The sequence below is a fragment of the Cydia strobilella genome, chromosome 3 (genome assembly GCF_947568885.1).
Source record: "Cydia strobilella chromosome 3, ilCydStro3.1, whole genome shotgun sequence".
Lineage (NCBI taxonomy): Eukaryota > Metazoa > Arthropoda > Insecta > Lepidoptera > Tortricidae > Cydia > Cydia strobilella.
The window spans coordinates 12,796,274-12,815,300 of NC_086043.1; the positions used below are offsets into that span (position 1 = coordinate 12,796,274).

General features: G+C 38.7%; 2 protein-coding genes across 4 annotated transcripts; both read left to right on the plus strand.

The window, feature by feature from the left end:
* Positions 1–290: 290 nt before the first annotated feature.
* On the plus strand, positions 291–2,719 carry LOC134755922 (MICOS complex subunit MIC19-like). The gene is made up of 3 exons (XM_063692609.1): positions 291–475; positions 851–1,090; positions 2,573–2,719. The coding sequence occupies exons 1-3, from the start codon at positions 347–349 to the stop codon at positions 2,675–2,677; spliced, it is 474 nt and encodes a 157-aa protein (XP_063548679.1). The 5' UTR covers positions 291–346; the 3' UTR covers positions 2,678–2,719.
* Positions 2,610–18,994, plus strand: LOC134755901 (serine/threonine-protein kinase greatwall). Of its 3 annotated transcripts, none has more exons than XM_063692572.1 (12): positions 2,610–2,686; positions 5,488–5,736; positions 6,605–6,833; positions 7,253–7,432; positions 8,483–8,604; positions 8,912–9,111; positions 9,428–9,637; positions 10,470–10,692; positions 11,000–11,154; positions 12,385–12,509; positions 18,384–18,596; positions 18,762–18,994. In XM_063692572.1, the coding sequence occupies exons 1-12, from the start codon at positions 2,681–2,683 to the stop codon at positions 18,806–18,808; spliced, it is 1,959 nt and encodes a 652-aa protein (XP_063548642.1). In that variant the 5' UTR covers positions 2,610–2,680; the 3' UTR covers positions 18,809–18,994. The 3 variants fall into 3 exon arrangements, with proteins under 3 accessions (XP_063548642.1, XP_063548640.1, XP_063548641.1); XM_063692570.1 differs by lacking the exon at positions 2,610–2,686 and adding an exon at positions 5,078–5,305; XM_063692571.1 differs by lacking the exon at positions 2,610–2,686 and adding an exon at positions 5,078–5,305 and having other exon boundaries at positions 7,253–7,399.
* The last annotated feature ends 33 nt before the right edge of the window (positions 18,995–19,027 follow it).

Consider the following 19,027-nt stretch of genomic DNA (forward strand, 5'->3'; position numbering starts at 1 on the left):
CTAGGTAAATATAGTTGGTCAAGCAAATCTTGTCAGTAGAAAAAGGCGGCAAATTTAAAATAATGTAGGTGCGAAGGGTTATCGTCCCATAGAAAATTTGAATTTCGCGCCTTTTTCTATTGACAAGATTTGCTTGGCCAACTATAGGTCTTGCGAAAGTATCATAAGAAATTGAGATGACGAAAGAGTTTGTATGATACTTTGAAACATCTTTGAAAAATATTGAATAATTTAACTGACATAAGCCATAAAACTGAACTAAATTTTGTAACGGTTGAAGTACTTTTTATTACTTTATGTTATCCCCATCTAAACTTGTTATCCCTATTTTTCTACTGATCTGGCAATGGGAATTGTTAGTAGTGCAGATACGCGAAGAATCAGTTTTGACAATGATCTAGCAGAGACTCCAGCTTTAAGCATTCAAAATTCTATAGGTGATGACGTTGATGATGTCCTACGTATAGAATCTATCGTAAGTATTTTTTTTTGTTATTTACATAAGATTTAAATAGGTATCAATAGCTAATAGACATACATCGACTGAACTTATCATCGGTCCCTCACAGAATTGTCAGGCTTACCGCGGTAATCTCGAGCCGTACCACATCCACGTTACCATCCACCCATGATCCATCGTACCATAGTATGGGTTCAGCAGAGGGCCTATCGCGAAAATCTATACTATATATAGAGAGCTGTGATAGAGAGGCAGAATATAACTAAATTAATGATTTCCGAGTTCTGGGTAGACCCTCAGCTCCTTGTGTTTCGTGAACGGTTAGACGGTTACTGGGGCTGCCGAAAGTTATATTGTGCTATGTAATATAATGTCGTTGACCTTTTACAGGAGAATGATAATGATCTAAATTTTAAAGATGAAATAAAAGCTATACAAGAAGGAGGGGATAACGATTACTGGAATCAGAGACTGGAAGCACTCAAAAAAGAGCATCAATTAATTAACAAAATTGTTGAATCAGAATATGAAAAAACGGTGGAACACGCTAAAAAATACTACGAACCACGTACGACTTTAACGATCGAGAAAATAAAGAAAGTAAAACCTTGCTTGGACTGTCGGCTAAAAGTAACTATAACTGTATTATCTTGTCTACCTACATTTACTTTGGAGAATCAATCCCTACGGTATATCATGGCCTCTACAAAACAAACCTCACCGATGATAGCAAGAGATTTGTGATACATTGCGGCATTTGATCGAACGATTGAATTCGTTAAAAAGGCGCGAGATCCAAATTTTCTATCGGAGGAAGGAGGACCACTCTTCGCGCCTACATTTTTTCTTAATTTGCCGCCTTTTTCTACTGAAGAAAATGGCTTGCCAAACTATAGCTGGTCAAGCAAATCTTGTCAGTAGAAAAAGGCGGCAAATTTAAAAAATGTAGGCTCGAAGGGATGTCGTCCCATGGAAAGTTTGAATTTCGCGCCTTATTCTACTGACACGATTTGCTTGACCAACTATACAGGGTGGAAAGGCACGACGATCCTTTCCGCAAAAGGCGGATTGTTTGGATTTAGTACTGTATTTCCTCTAAAGAAACTAGGCTCATATTCGTAACCGTTTTAAAGTTATAGGCAGTTAACTTTTAATGCAAAATACTGCAAGTGACAACCCTCATTAGGTTCAGTAACATATATGGTTATATCCTCTTTGCTTAGAATTACTATATCTGTGACCTAAAGACTTTTCAGTGCAGGTGACAGATTTGACGTGCGGGCTGCAGCCGCAGTTGCAATAATACACTAAATACGCAAAAATGGCCATGCTACGTGCAGTCGGCCTTGTCATTAATTTTACTATGGAAATTGACAATAACACCGACGTGTCGGAGCAGTAGTGCAGCTGCGGTCAGGAATACGTTAAAATCACCATACGTGCAGTCGATATATTCATTCATTTTACTATGGAAATTGACAATAACACCGACGCGTTCAGGCCGCTGCAGTAATGCAGCTGCGGTTGGAAATGGACTGTCACCTTTACCCGTGATAAAACCGTGACGCAAATAAATTGCAAATTACGCGAAAAAACCTATTTTCAAAATGCCCTTGGGAGCCCGCGATTACCTAAATTTGCTTATGTTATACGGGGAGTGTAATTATAATGCCGCCGAGACGTTACGACGCTACAGACAAAGATATCCTCCACCACACCCAACTAGCCGTATGTCAATTTTATGTCATATATTTTTGTAAACATAAGTGTCACATCACATTACACTTACATTTAGGTAGATAGTACACGTAGTAATAGTAGGGTTGTCACTAAGAAGAAAATTAATTAATTTTAATATTTTTACTAATTGTTCGTAACAAAAATCTAAACATTACGAATCGATTCTCCATCACTTAAACTAACCTCCCTTTGCGAGAAGGATCGTCGTGTCTTTCCACCCTGTATAAGTACCGGTTATTACCGATTTTGGTTTGGATATCATCTATACGTAGATACTCTTATTTTGGAACCAAAATGCATAAGTACACACACAGGAAACGTATTAATGTTATAAAGACTAGGATAAATAAAAAGTTTTGCGTGACTTTGCAGATCATGCAATGTTACGAAGAGAATCCACATCAGCCACTTGTATGTTCAGAAGTTGTTCAAGCTTTTACAGAGTGTGTAGCTTCATGCCGCTCACCTGGGAACTAAACTATGAAGGTTTTGTCATCTAAAAATAAATTATGTGACAATTTCTGTCAGTTATAAATAAATTTTATTAAAATTATACCATGTATGATCCTTTCATCAGAAACATTTTATTTGTCCAGTCACTATAATTTTATTTTATAAAGTTAATTTTTGATTTGCTGTTAAGTATTAAAAGTCGTAACAGACTACCGCACCGTACCGCGACCTTGGTGCACCGCACCCATAAGTGAGAGCGAGAAAGCAACGGTTGTTTTAACATAACGATAAAGCAGGGGAGTGGACGTTAATGTATAAACCTGTTTGCAGTTGCCCTTAAATTACCATGGATTTTGACTTATAGCCTCCTCCAGACTATGTGTGTGAATCGCGGCGCGACTTCGCGGAGAGAACATGTCGCGACGTTGACGTACATAGACCTAGCATTACATAGATCAGCTATACGCGTGCGCCCGTGAGGGACAAAACATACGCCATGCGGCAATATGATTGGTCGAGAAGATTTGTAGCCCACCATAAACCATACTAAATTTACGGTGGGGAATAAAAAAATGGACTGTGACAAGGACAAACATTAACAGCGCTTTCTCTGCTACTCCTACTGAAAGATACACAAGACTATCCCGTTCGGTCATAACACACCGTCGCACCGCACCAAGGTCCACGTATCCATAATTAAGAGCGAGAAAGCGCGGCGAATATCTCTTTCTCGCTCTTACTTATGGGTGCGTCGCACAATGACCTTGGTGCGGTGCGATGGTGTGGTACGATCATTATACTAGATTCATGGTCTACAAACATGAATCTAGTATAACTGGATCGGTTATGAGGGGTGGGGGAAAATGACCGAACAGGATAGTCTTATGTATCTTTCAGTAGGAGTAGCAGAGAAAGCGCTGTTATTGTTTGTCCTTGTCATAGGTTCATTTTTCCACCGCTGCCACAACCGAGGTTGTGGCAAACAAATAATTACGTGACATGTCATGTTTGTTCGTTGCTTGTTTAATTATTCTTGTTTTGTATGAAATTGTGCTTAGAAATAGTGATGGTTAGCGTTTTGAATGCTTGAACTTTGATAAAATAATGGTGAATTGTTCTGTAATCGGTTGTAATAGCCGCTCTGAGCAAAAATATGAGATCATAACCTTTCACACGTAAGTACGGTATTTTACACCTTCCTCTTAACGCAATATGTGAGAATAACATCGTAAAATTACGTTACACTCAAAGCAATGTAGAATCAAACGATTCCAATAAAAATTATCACAATTATTTACGCAAATTAACAAAACATTATTTGTAAAATTATCTGCCCAAATTACGTAGGTAGGTTGGAGTCTGAGGTCAGCCATTTTTAAACTTCTTCTTAATTTAGCTGCATAACAATCATGTTAGGGATACCAGATGAAAATTTCATCATTTTATGGGTAATTTTGACCTCGAAGTTTTTTCGTACTTCTAATTCCAAAAAAAAAAACAAATGTTGTGAAGATTAAATATGATGTACATTAATTGGTGTGATTGCGATTTGTGATTTCTTTAAATTAAAACCCATAATACATTTTATTTTACGTTTTATTACTAAACATGTTTACCACCTGCGCGAATTATAGGAGGTATTTCATTGTTCATACGCCTAAAAAGAACGGCCCATTGACATTTTATTTAACAATTTTTTAATACCTTCAAACAAGCTAACTTTGCCTCCAGGGTAATCGCCCCAACGTGATATCAAATATTGGGGTAATTTTTACCAATATGGTATCCCCACGTTTATGACGTCATCTATGTCTATCCCTTACGGGCGCACGCGTATAGCTGGTCTATGTAATGCTAGGTCTATGACGGTAGAGAAAGGACGACAATCTCTTATGGCACAACTATTGCAAAAGTGACCAGCTTTCAGCTGTAACCATCACCTTCACCAGTATTTTATCAAAGTTCAAGCATTCAAAACGCTAACCATCACTATATTTCATAAGAGAAAGCACAATTTCATACCAAACAACGATAATTAAACAAGCAACGAACAAACATGACATGTCACGTACTTATTTGTTTGCCACAACCTCGGTTGTGGCAGCGGTGGAAAAGTGAAACTATGACAAGGACAAACAATAACAGCGCTTTCTCTGCTACTCCTACTGAAAGATACATAAGACTATCCCGTTCGGTCATTTTCCCCCACTCCTCTTGACCGATCCAGTTATACTAGATTCATGTCTACCGTCCATACCCACAGTCCACCTCTACCATTTCTATACACTTCTTTGCCTTACAAGGGTCACCGGGGTATCCATTTTGTCACAAGAATTCAGCGTCTTATTAAATGTCTTAAACGGTGCTCTCTTTTTTATGCTTATCTGTCGTAACTAACTGTCAGTCAGTGTCAGTTCAGATCAGTTAGTTCTGTTGTGTCTTGTGTCAAACTGTAAATTACAATCATGCAGTTGGTTTCAAAATTTAATCACTAATAATTAAAAATTAAATATAATTCTTAACTTAACCCTCATGATTTGATGTTAAAATAATTTTAAAATGGCTTCTGTCGATTCTAAAATTGAAGAGCAGTCAGCGGGTCACACTATATTGGAGAAGATAAATGCCATTAGTGATAATATAATTACTAAGGTGGGTACTTGTTTTTTTTTAATAAGTTATTTCTGTTCAAAATTTATTGCATTGCCATTGGATCAATATTTGTTTTAAAGAGAAGTATCGATTTAACATCTGACAGTCTAATAATTCCGTAACCATCTCAGAAAATACCATGCATTTGAATCTTCATTGTATGGATTGCTTTGTTTTTACAGGCTCCGGATATAAATGATTTCACTATTGTGAAACCTATCAGTCGAGGCGCATTTGGTAAGGTGTTTCTGGCCCACAAGAAAAACAACAAAGAACTTATGTATGCCATCAAAGTTATGAGGAAGTCTGATATGATAAACAAAAACATGGTAACTCAAGTGGTTACAGAAAGGAATGCTCTGGCTTTATCAAGGAGCCCATTTTGTGTACATTTGTTTTATTCATTGCAGTCATTGTCTTCTGTGTATCTGGTGAGTTAACTTTAATGTGTTATTTGTGTTTGTGTCATTAAAAGTCATTTATGTCTTCAGTTTATTATTGCCATATAATTTGCTTCCTTCCTGATGAACTTGTTTATGTCCATTCCACCTTAACTTTTTTTCCAAATCCATACACTACTGCTTCACTTTTGTTCACCTAATCCCATCAATTGGCACAGACTTATCAAGTCATACAAGAAACGGTTTCATCACAATGTTTTGCTGTACCAAAGATTTACTGTTAAATTGAATATCATTTGATACATTCATACATCTTGTGCATTTAATTCTGCTACCTTTTGTTATTTTGGTTATGGTTGTTACCGATTTGCATTCCCTACTGAGTATAATGATCAAATCAATGCCATTAGGGTATATGACTATTAGTCAAATCAGTTTCTTTTTTGCGAACTGCAATTTTGCTACTATGGAATTTATATGAAACACTAGCATGTGACATCACAATCAAATTACCTACTCTTTATAGTTTTATATGAGTTTTAAAATTGAAATTGTGTCTTAAAATAACTGCATGCTGTCTGTCTCTCTATTAATCTTCTGGTGCTTTATTTCATGCATGATGTTAAATAATTTATTTTAAATACAGTCAAATACCCTTTTCTGTATTTGGATCATCTTTTGTGTTTGTTTTTATGGTGACTCCAAAGCTTTATTAGTGTTGGTAATCTAGTTAGAAAGAAACTTAAAAATTGCACTTCAGGTATATTGAATTCCATAAAACCTGATTATTTTTAAGCTGCAGTCCAAAGCTGTTTTTGCATTTGATTCCATTATATTTTCCAAATATGTATAATAGTAGTAAGTCTTGTATTTTCATCTCAGCAATTAAAATTTTCAGGTCATGGAATACATGGTAGGTGGTGATCTGAAGTCACTGCTAGGAATGTATGGGTTTTTAGAGGAATCCATGGCTGTGTTCTATATAGCAGAAGTGACTTTGGCTTTAGATTACTTGCACAAACACAATATCATACACAGAGATTTGAAACCAGACAACATGCTGATTGCTAAGAGTGGTCATGTTAAGTTGACAGACTTTGGTCTGTCTAGGATTGAGATCCATAGAGGTAAGATAATAGTCCATAGGCAGCCTAAGAAGTTATTTTATTGATTTATTTAAAATTTAAATCAGGCAACAAGGCCCATATTACAAATACCTTACAGACTAACATATATACGCATTTTAAAAACTAAACACTATTTAGGCGACAAAACAGCGTGGCTCCGTTGAATCATCTGGTCTTTGATTGATTTGTGTTTGATTGGGCAGTTTGTCCCAGAATCTCCGAAACATGACACCCTTCGGCCAGAAACCCTCCTAGGGGCCACTGGAGGAGGCTATTATTGGAGGGTTGGTAGTAAAAAAAACAATAAAATAGGAGCAAGAGAACAGAATAAAAAAAGAAATTGCTAAAATTAATGTTTTTTTTCAGCTTATTTATTTGTTTTACTGATGTTGTAAAGCCTTTAATTCTCTTTTTTCCAGATTTGGAGATCTCCGATTTTGTAAACAGAACTCCGAGCCTTAACTTGCGAACCCCTGGGCAGCTGCAGTCTCTGACGTCTCACCTGTCGTTTGGCTCGGGAGGAGACAGGGACAGTACATACATCTCGGTCACGTCCATGGAACCCTGTGAGAACCTCATTGATGAGCTAAAAGAGACGTGTACGCCACAACTCTATTTTAAGGCTTAGTAATTTATGTTGACTTCAATGCAAAAGCTATCTTTATCATTGAAAAATAATGTGCTTAGTGAAAACGGATCATCTGGACGTTACAGAAATCATAAGTATAAGAGTCCAGGAGAAAAATGATACAAGTCCATTTTATCTAAATATTTGTTTTATTTCTGTTTAAAGATCGTTATTTCTCATAAGAATAACAATTATTCACTTACTTGATACTTATTTCTTGTTGAATTCTTTTTTATTAGATTTCGATAAAAAATTTGTTGGACAGATCGTTCCCTATTCTTTACAATATACTTACGCGCAATTTCATTGTCATCTTCATTTGAGTTACAAAAAAAAACATTATTTTCGTTACTCAATGAAAAATAACTTACCTTATGCTTCATTGAATGAGAAGTTTATTAAACTAACCAAATGTCCAAATCTAAGGGAAAAATTTGACATCTAATAAAAAATAGGCTCAGTTAATCTTTGAAGTTTTTAAAGTATTTTTAGGAAATAAGCTAATATTTGCCCATTTTTTACAAGCTTTTTATTAACTTGCAATGTATTGTATCTATGTAACTATGTAAGTTTATACGGGTCAAATCTTGCAAGTTAAATTGGACCCACTTTCCGGTTTTCAATGAAGCTGAAAATTTGCACACATATGTAAGTCGGATGACAATGCAATATTATGGTTCCCATGACCTGATCTGATGATGGAGACAGCAGGTGGCCATAGAAACTTTATGATAAAACAACGCAACCTAATTTTGTTTTGGGTTTTTAGAATTGTCTTAATGAGTATTAGTTTAGTTGCCTGTGGAAAGAAAAGTATAGTCAGAGATAAAAGCTTGTACCAAAAATGAAATTTTTGCCAAAAACTTATTTGAACTTAAACTCAATGATGTTCTTAAAGTGGACTGTCATCGTTTCTTTCAAAGTTCTTGTTCACAGTTCAAAATATTTGTTTGTATTCTGCCTTACAATTTTGGAAAGAAGGACAAAGCTAAAGCTTGATTAGCCTTTTTTTCCATTGCAGGTAAATCAAAGGGACTATTTGGTGAAATAGGAGACTTGAAAACCGGGATCCTGGACCACTCTCAGCTCTCAGGCATACACCCTTTTATGAGTGCTGAGAGTATTAATTTGGATGACGTGATTGTATGTTTTTATAATAAGTATATGCTGTGCATGACTTTTAATTTAAATTTATTTTAATATCAGTACTGTCATAGCAGCAACTGCAATAAAATTGAACATCATTCTAGCTTACATCTTTCTAAAAAGTACAATCGACGTAAATGATATTAGATAGGACCCGTTTCACCTAATTATAATGGAGTAATTTGCTGTTAAGGCTGAGTGTACTTACAATAATCGACCTACGAAACATAATCAAAGATAAAGTGCAAGAGTAGGTACTTGTCACTTGTGTCCAATACATTTTTATTCAAAAATCGTTTTCCAGTCTCAAGACTCAGGTTCCGAATCATTAAGCTCCTACCACACATGCGAGAGCTCAAAGACCAATTCGTCCAGAGATAACAAGTCAACTGATATAAGCAACACTGCATCCTCAATGGAAGAGTCAATTGTTTCTGCTGATTCTCAACATGATCAGTCAACATCACCACTGTGTAGAGGACATTCTTTGAAAAGGATACCTAGGTAAGTCTTTTAAATATATTTATGTTATAATTGATGGGGTGTTTATAAAGTTATCTACTCATTAGCGGCCGTTGTACTTCTACATACTTAAGAAAATAGTATGAAGTATATGTACAGAATTCTAACTGTCTAGCAAAACCAATCGCCCTGTAACGAATTCATCGCATTTTCTTACTTGCTCATTAAAAGTGAAAAGTTATCAAACAGTTTCGATGTGGCTTCAAGTTCCTCAATTTTTTTTTATTGCAGTTCGATAATGCTTCAGTTACTGTTAAACATCAAACTCAAGATCTATTATCAAAATGTATAATTATAGTTTCAGAGCAAAGAAAAGGAAAAGAATTTTGGATGTCGATGGCGATACGCCTACAGGTGTGACGAGCCTCGCTGAGTCTAAGGAGAACCACAGTGGGCTCACACAGGAAATCATGGCGCTCGAGGTTAGCCAGAATACGCCTAAGCGGATATCCATACATCCCACGCCAGAAAGGCGTAAGAACCCAATCAAAGGGGTTTTAAAAAAGAGGTATGGGTAGTAGATTTTTTAACAAAGTATGCTGCCGTCTTGTAGCTAATGCCGTTATATCACTACTTAGTATAAAACAAAGTCGCTTTCCGCTGTGTGTCCGTCTGTCCCTATGTATGCTTAGATCTATAAAGCTACGCAACGGATTTTGATACCGTTTTTTTAATAGGTAGATAGTGATTCAAGAGGAAGGTTTATATGTATAATTTGTAAAGGTTTTGTGTAAATTAGTTGAATTACCTGTGCAAAGCCGGGGCGGGCCGCTAGTTAATGATAAACTGCGATAGCCACCTTATAGATATCGGTTAATCACTTTCGATTTTGTAGTTTCAATCCGAAATATTTAGACAAGTCTACAAAAAAAAAAACCGGCCAAGTGCGAGTCGGACTCGCCCACCGAGGGTTCCGTACTTTTTAGTATTTGTTGTTATAGCGGCAACAGAAATACATCAGCTGTGAAAATTTCAACTGTCTCACTATCACGGCTTATGAGATACAGCCTGGTGACAGACGGACAGACGGACAGCGGAGTCTTAGTAATAGGGTCCCGTTTTTACCCTTTGGGTACGGAACCCTAACAAAAAAGACAATTACAATAAATTTAAATTAAAACAGTTTTAAGTTTGGGTTTTTCGTCAATACGCTTTTCAGGATAGAAAAAGAAAACTATATAATACTCTTATAGGGTAAACTCATGGTAAACTAAATGTACTTAGATTTGTTACCCGATTATTTATTGGTACCTAGTTTACCCAACTTGTCAATTAGTATAATTCTCTGTTTCTATATCATTTGTATTTTTAATTTTTTTTACACCGTTTTCATTTCACAGATGGGTATCTCAGAATGACAGCCATCATTTTAACGTTGGCGTCATATTTTCAACACCCGTATCGAATGCAAAATCACCAGATGGCAAAAAGAAACAAAAAGCTACCCGATTCAACTTACCCAAGGATGATCAACCAATGTCAGGGACTAAGGAAAAGGCCATCGTATTCAGTAAATATATTTCCACTAGCTTAGAAATATTTCCTACTAGGAGAATGAGTAAGGTATGTTACCGTAAATTTTAGATAGTAATTGTAAAATGTATGTTATCTTAACTCTTTGAACGACACTCCTATTATATACAACGAGCCATTGTACACTTTACTGGAATGCACGAAGGTTGATATTATACTATAACGTGCCAATCGTTAACGCTCCGAGGCGAACGAAACGCAACTGTCATTGTCGCACTAATATGGAAGAGTGATTTAGAAAACTGCTAAAAAAGAAACCCTTTTCGTTTTGCTGTAGATATAGTCTTCTAAAAAGTATACAATTTCGAGCCTCATTAAATTTTACTTTATGTTTTAGGGTGAAGGAAATCGGTCGCCCACAGAGTGCAAAACGCCTCTAGCAACAGCCCAGACACCGTACAGGACACCAAAGAGTGTTAGGCGTGGAAATCAGGTCTCTGATCAAAGGATTCTCGGAACTCCGGATTATTTGGCTCCTGAGCTTTTACTGAAGTAATATATTTTCTTTCTCGACTTTTTTTCTCCATTGCTGACTGATATTATGTACATTCATGATTCGACCATCTGACATTCATGTCCTACATCCATTTAGTTGGGTTTATTACGAAGCGTAAATGTCAAGATTCAGTTTTCGATTTAGAGTACAAGAGTGCAGACCTTCCGACGCGGAAAGGAGCGTGTATGTGAACTGTAGTTCGCAGTAGGTACCTACTTGCTTATTGGCGTGACAAGTTTAAGTTTTTGATTTGGGTTACAAGCTGGCAGACTCCAACGCGCACGGTCCTTGGACAATTCCACTCAGATAACTAGTTTTCTATGCGGAAGACTCATTCCCCCTGGATAACTAACCGTCTAACTCGGTTAAGAATATGGAATAATAGTTCCACTCATACAACTGGTTTTCTCAGCGGAAGAAATGGTCTACATAGATAACCAGTTATCAAACTTGGTTAACTGGGTGGAATAAAGGGATGTCGCACATGCCCAGTCTTCCAGACATACCTACATCTCATTATGGATTTTATCTACTAGCTCTTCGACGTCGCACATCTTTATTTCCATACCTATTTTTGGCGAAAGTCCATCCTGCTTTTGATTCAAATGATGACAACATTAGAGTTTTGAATGATTCACGGTTAGTTTCACTAGACTTATATTGACCGAGATATAGACCGTGATTACCTTTTGTATTATTTGTGAGCTCCCGATATTTCGACGCAGTTACATGCATCATGTTCACGGGTGACTGAAGATAGCGGGTGGGTGTCAAAGTTGTGTAGACAGCGCTCTGTCTACCCTCATTCTTGCGTGTCGGCTGCGTTCACTTTCAACGTTACTAACGGTCGCATTCACACTTGTTGGTCCGGTCGCGTTCACAATCGTTGGTCTGTACAAACACACTACACTCACGGTGTCACTACGCGTGTTTGATTCGGATATCACTGGTTTTTTACACAAACAAATCACAGGATTCCACACATTTGACAGTTTAAACCCTAAATCTTCACGATTGAAATTTTTGTATTTGTGAATTTCAACGGCTTCTCTTACCAATCTTGGTATATAGTGGCGTTCTGTCGAAATTACCTTGGGACTATGCAACTCGATCCAGTCCAGAAATATCGGGAGCTCACAAATAATACAAAAGGTAATCACGGTCTATATCCCGGTCAATATAAGTCTAGTGATGACAACATTGTTACAACTGAACGAAATTTGCAGACAGGGCCACGGGCCTCAAGTGGACTGGTGGGCGCTGGGCGTATGTCTGTACGAGTTCATGACCGGCGTACCGCCGTTCAACGATGAAACGCCACAAGCTGTTTTCAAAAACATTTTGTCCAGAAGTAAGTTCGTTTCATACTATTTCACTGGTGTTCGAACTAATACTTATGAATCACATAGTCTGCGATGTGTTCAGACAGGGTTAGCACCTTTATGGCGTTGGTTGGTAATACGCTATTGGCAGGGTAATAGTAATTAATGGCGTTGGCGATTACATGTCTATACACGACATATTGTAGTGTACGCCGCGTCTTCCCGAGGTGCAATACTGGTAACAAGAAGGCAGCATAAGTAAGTAACAGCCGTATTCTGGCTTGTGTAGGTATGTGTGCTAAAGAGGATAGGGGACGATCAATTCTCCATACAAACGTAGTCCTCATTTTCCTCCCTGGATATTGACATTATGGAAAAAAAAATTACACACTGATGTATTTTAATCATAGCTATGCTATTTAGATTTGGCTGTGGAATGGTAAGCCCACGTCTGGTCGTATTTACGATGAGATGTGCAGCTCAAGGCGCGTATTTAAGTCGAAATTAAAATGGTGTCAAAATCATAGTGACCAAATTAAAATGGATCGTCTGGCAGAACTGCACTCCAAGCGCGACTTTCGAGGTTTCTGGAAGAATACCGCCAGGTTGAATGGTAAACCCGGCCTCCCTGTGAGCATTGATGGTATAAGTGATCATAAGTGTATAGCCAACATGTTTAAGTCTAACTTTGCCATGAAATCACCCCTCACGGGACAGGTTAGGAATTGTTGGGTGCCCGGTGCTGAGCTCGTCAATGAAGACCGGATAGTACAATTCACTCCTCAGGACCTTGCTAAAATTATAAAAACAATGTCTAGAGGCAAGTCTCCAGGTCATGACGGGCTCAGCATTGAGCATTTGCAGTATGCGGGCTCACACCTGCCTAGACTTTTGGCCATGCTGTTTAATCTGTGTATTAAACACTCATACCTACCAAAGGAGCTAATGAGAACGGTAGTAGTGCCGATTATTAAGGACAAGACGGGTGATATTGGAGATAAATCCAACTACCGACCTATCTCATTGGCTACTGTTATCGCCAAGGTGTTTGACGGCCTGCTTAACAGACATCTAGATATTCATGCTAAGCTACATGATAACCAGTTCGGGTTTAGACCCAAACTCTCAACAGAAAGCGCCATTGTTTGTCTGAAGCATGCCGTCAAATACTATACCGACAGAAGTACGCCTGTTTACGCCTGCTTTCTCGACTTGTCGAAGGCATTTGATCTGGTTTCCTATCATATGTTATGGGAAAAGCTCGACAAGATTAAGCTACCTCTAGAGCTCATCCGGATATTTCAATTTTGGTATGGAAACCAGATCAATCATGTCAGGTGGGGGGAGGGTGTTTCGGATGGGTACAGGTTGGAGTGTGGCGTGAGACAGGGGGGGGCTGAGCTCGCTCACACTGTTCAACCTGTACGTTAACGATCTGATTGAGGTGCTCAGCAGCCGTCATGTCGGTTGTCACATTGACGGGGTTTGCTTCAACAATATTAGCTACGCAGACGACATGGCGTTGCTGAGTGCATCTGTTGGAGGTCTCCGCGAACTCATTAGTCTTTGCGAGCAGTTTGCCAGTAGTCACGGCCTTAAATATAACGCTAAGAAAAGCGAGCTAATGATTTTCAGAGCGGGGACGAAATGCCCATTTGAGATACCTCCTGTACATCTTTGCGGGGTCCCCTTAAAGCGTGTTCATCGGTTCAAATACCTGGGCCATGTGCTAACTGACGACCTTAGGGACGACGAACATATTGAACGGGAGCGGAGAGCGTTGTCAGTCCGAGCCAATATGATAGCCTGCAGGTTTGCTCGTTGTTCTTTAAACGTTAAAATTACACTTTTCCGTGCATATTGTACCACTTTTTACACGAGCAGCCTGTGGGTTAAATACACACAGAAGGCATACAACGCTCTCCGTGTTTAATACAATAATGCGTTAAGGGCGCTGCTGCGTTTGCCGAGGTTTTGCAGCGCCTCGGGAATGTTCGCGGAGGCGCGTGTGGATTGTTTTTACGCCACCATGCGCAAGAGAGCAACCTCAGCAGCGCGGCGTGTGCGCGCCAGCGGCAGCGCCCTTCTGGCAGTCGTCGCCGACAGGCTTGACGGTCCATTTATGGGACACTGGTTGTCATTGCATGCACCAGTGTCCCATAACTGGGCTAAATGACGTAGGGTACTTAGTTAAGTTATATTTTAGTAATCATTGTTGACATTCTTCTTTTTATTTTGCTTTTATTATTATTTTGTGTCGTCATGTGCTTGTAGTATGGGCTGAAAGCCTGAAATAAACGATATTTTATTTTATTTATTTATTTATGCCCGACCGTTTTTTTTTAGATTTTTACTTTATTATAAGAGTTAGGATCTTTTAAAAATTTGGATGAAACCTGTTTTTCGCTCCTAACTCTTATATTAGTTAATGAGAACATCGAAAAAAATCAAACGGTTGGGCATAGCTAAGATGAAAATACATCAAATTGTGTAAAAATATCTTCAATAATGTTAATATCCACAGAGGAAAACGGGGAATACTTACGTAAGGTTGTATGGAACACCGGTTTCGGGGCGGTCGTCCCCTTTCGTTTTAATAGAGCTAATTTTAACACCCAACGGAAAAAGTGGGGTGTTATGAGTTTGACAACTCAGCTGAATAACTTGAGTGCGGTGTTTGTAAATCAAAAGTGTTGTCTGTTGAGACGGTTTACAGATACCTGTTTTAATATGTCAGGGGTGACATTTTTAACAGACTTCAAGATTTCAAAAGGAGGAGGTTATCAATTCGGTTGTGTTTTTTTTTTTTTTTTTTTTTTAATGTTTGTTACTCTATAACGCATTTTTAGACCGATTTTGAAAATTCTTTTTTTGATTGTAAGTATATACATACAGATTGGTCCCGTTTTGGTCAAAACTCAGTTCTGATGATGGGATCCATGAGGAATCGAGGGAACTCCTCAAATGTTAAAGGCATACATATAGTGATTTTAGTATTTTCATCAACAAATCAAGCATTTACATTTAAAAAAAGTGACATTTGATGAAGTGGAACTGCTGATGATGATCAGAACGGAACTCTTCAATGACGCATAGTTCACGTTTGGCGATTTGTCCTCTTCGTTATGATTGGTAAGCAAGTTAGGTTTTCAAGACACATTTTTGTCAAGCTCGAGTTCTGATGATGGGATCCATGAGGAATTGAGGGAACTCCTCAAATGTGAAAGGCATACACATAGTGATTTTTGTATTTTTATCAACAAATCCAGCATTTCCATTTAAAAAAGTGACATTTGATGAAGTGCAGCTGCTGATGATGATCAGAAATATCAGAATGGAACTCTTTAACGACGCATAGTTCACGTTTGGCGATTTGTCCTCTTCGTTATGATTGGTAGGCAAGTTAGGTTTTCAAGACACATTTTTGTCAAGCTCGAGTTCTGATGATGGGATCGATGAGGAATCGAGGAAACTCCTCAAATGAGAAAGGCATACATATAGTGATTTTTGTATTTTTATCAACAAATCCAGCATTTCAGTCTCTTATTAAATTAGAAAAGAAAGGAGAGTATTTCGAAATTAAACGTGGCGTAAGACAAGGAGACCCAATCTCGCTCAACTTATTTACGGCTCTCCTAGAATACATATTTCGAAGACTAGACTGGAAAAACTGTGGTATTTCTGTAAATGGAGAACGGCTTCATCACCTACGTTTCGCAGACGACATAGTTTTGATGACGGATGACCACGACGAGCTCGTATATATGCTGAAAACTTTACAACATGAAAGTAAAAAATGTGGTTTAGAAATGAACTCCGAAAAGACATGTATTATGACTAACGGCGACGTTAAATCTACGACAATATCATCCAAAAATATAGAATTCGTTAAAGAATACCTATACCTTGGTCAAAATATAACTGTCAAGGATCGCGACCCGGTTCAAGAAGTCGAGAGACGAATTAAAAAAGCCTGGCAGGCGTACTGGTCGTACAAACACATATTTAAGTCTAAATTTGACATAAAATTAAAGAAAAAAGTCATGGACTCGGTAGTAACGCCCACTCTATTGTATGGATGCCAATCATGGCCATTAACTAAAGAAATTGTGCACAAACTCAAAGTGTTTCAAAGATCAGCCGAAAGAAGTATGCTAAATCTTAAGTTAACAGATAGAGTACGCAGTTCAGATATCCGCCGTCGCACAAAGATAATAGATGCAGCGGAAATGGCTTGCAGATTAAAATGGCGATGGGCTGGGCACACGGCTCGCACTAATGACGGACGATGGAGCGAGAAAATCCTGCACTGGTACCCGCGCGGCGCCACGCGGCACGCGTACCGCCCGCGGCGACGCTGGCGAGACGACATCGTCGCCGAGGCGGGCATCACCTGGACTCGAGTAGCCGCCGACAGGAACGAGTGGCACAGGAGGGAGGAGGCCTATGTCCAAAAATGGACAGCCCAATAGAAATAAGGAAATAATTATAATAAATAAATACTTAGTTAAAATTATCACATCCCACATGTAAATTACCTAATAAATTCTACGAATGAACGCTGTACTAATACTAAACTTAATTATTGATACGTTAATAGTTAATGACGTGTTAAGTTTATGATATGATTTTAATGTAATTAATATATTTATGCATGAATGTAATCTTATTATGTTAGAATCTATTGGAAATAAAAAGCTTAATTATTATTATTATTATTTGTATCTCATATAAACTCACGGGTATATACATCCCGGTCATTTGATAGGCGTGCGTGGGGATACAGATCCAACACGTAGAGGCCCTTTGGAGAAGTTTGCTGTTGTGTAATACACCTGCTAGAACCCATTCACGGGTACAAATAGATACCCGTAAATCGGTTCCAACAGGCGTAGAGGCTATTATAAACACAGTGGAAAAGAGTGCCGGTTATGGTGTTGAAGTTTGGCTGGTCAAAAGATTGGGCTATTGCTGAGAGGTCCGGACACCTGCCATAACAATGTTGTACACGTTATCGAGGCAGGCGGTGACTCGCCGCTGACTAGATGGGCCCCTGAAACTGCCGTCGTGAAGACGACCAGGAGCAACACCGGTGTGAGCGGCTCAGGGGTGTCGAGAGGTGTGCGCCGCTTTCTACCCAGTGGCTGTTACCAGCCACTGTGCCAACTCGCGTCTTATGCATCTTTCACTTCCACCCCTGGAGCATATAGCTCTAGCGACTCCTCTCTGGGCAGCCAATGAAGGCAAGCCAGAGCTGAGAGTCCTGCGGGTCCCCTTGGGGTCCACTCCGACCGACGAAGACACGCCGGAGACGGAGACCCTGACCGACTCTCGGGAGCACTCGGGTCCGTGGGGTCGTTACTCCCCAACAGCTCGCCACAAGCTGCCCTGCTTATTTGCTGATTATTATTATTATTATAGTGATTTTTGTATTTTCATCAACAAATCCAGCTTTTACATAAAAAAGTGACATTTGATGAAGTGGAACTGCTGATGATGATCAGAATGGAACTCTTCAACGACACATAGTTCACGTTTGGCGATTTATTCTCTTCGTTATGGACCCAGACCCAAACTTGGACCTGGACTTTTTTTGAACTGCGATCCTCACAGAACCGAACTGCTATCAGAAAAGTGGGTTAGGTTAGAACTGTGACCCTCACAGAAACGAAATGCTATCAGAACATTGAGTTAGGTTAGAACTATGACCCTTACAGAAACGAAATGCTAAGTAGAAACGTGGGTGGTTTTACCTCATTTTAGTTAGGCAAAAGATGCTGTCTTTTTTATTTCATTGTCTGGAGTGCACCATCAACAATAAGTAACCTTTCAACGGCATCCCCCATTGAAGTCGGTTTTTTTTTTCTTAAAATTTATTATTTATTATTATATGTTTATTGCAGATCTTGAATGGCCGGAAGGCGAGGAAGCTCTATCAGAAGAGGCAGTGGGTGCCGTGGAGGCGCTCCTCACCATGGAGCCCTCGGACCGGCCCGCGGCCGCCGCGGTCAAGAGCATGCCTCTGTTCAGAACCGTGAACTGGGAGAACCAACTCAACGCCGAGCCACCCTTCGTGCCTACTCCCGATGACTTGCATGATACTGGATATTTTCAAGGTAAATCGAGTAGCTCAATGCTTGTAATGATCGTCAATGTTGGCACTTCGAATTATTTCCAAACAAATGCGTAACAAATTAATTTCTATTTTTGTTTGTCTTGTAGTGAATTTAGTATGTCTCAAGATAATCTATTTATATTTTCTATTTTATTTTTTGTTTCAGCCCGCAATATCTTGCAGCAGCTACACGTGTCCAACTTCGATATGTAATTTAGTGAGTGTTAGTGTTGTTTAAATGTTAGAACCTGAAAAGTAAGGACTAGCAAAAAAATATTTTAGTAACAAAAGTTTTCAAGTAACAATGAATTAGCCCTGCTACCGGTCTCACATTTATGAGAGATCAGCTGTGATACTGTATCAGGTAAGTTTTACTTAATTATGGTCGAAAAAGTTTAATGCATTTTGTCTTTTTACCATTGTAACATTTGT

Excerpts from the sequence above, each read along its gene's own strand:
- LOC134755922 (XM_063692609.1), top strand. The coding sequence starts at position 347 with ATGGGAATTGTTAGTAGTGCAGATACGCGAAGAATCAGTTTTGACAAT. Across the intron at positions 476-850 it reads TCCTACGTATAGAATCTATC|GAGAATGATAATGATCTAAA; the intron begins GTAAGTATTTTT and ends GACCTTTTACAG. Across the intron at positions 1,091-2,572 it reads GCTTGGACTGTCGGCTAAAA|ATCATGCAATGTTACGAAGA; the intron begins GTAACTATAACT and ends GTGACTTTGCAG.
- LOC134755901 (XM_063692570.1), top strand. The coding sequence starts at position 5,213 with ATGGCTTCTGTCGATTCTAAAATTGAAGAGCAGTCAGCGGGTCACACT. Across the intron at positions 8,605-8,911 it reads TTAATTTGGATGACGTGATT|TCTCAAGACTCAGGTTCCGA; the intron begins GTATGTTTTTAT and ends ATCGTTTTCCAG. Across the intron at positions 11,155-12,384 it reads GCTCCTGAGCTTTTACTGAA|ACAGGGCCACGGGCCTCAAG; the intron begins GTAATATATTTT and ends CGAAATTTGCAG.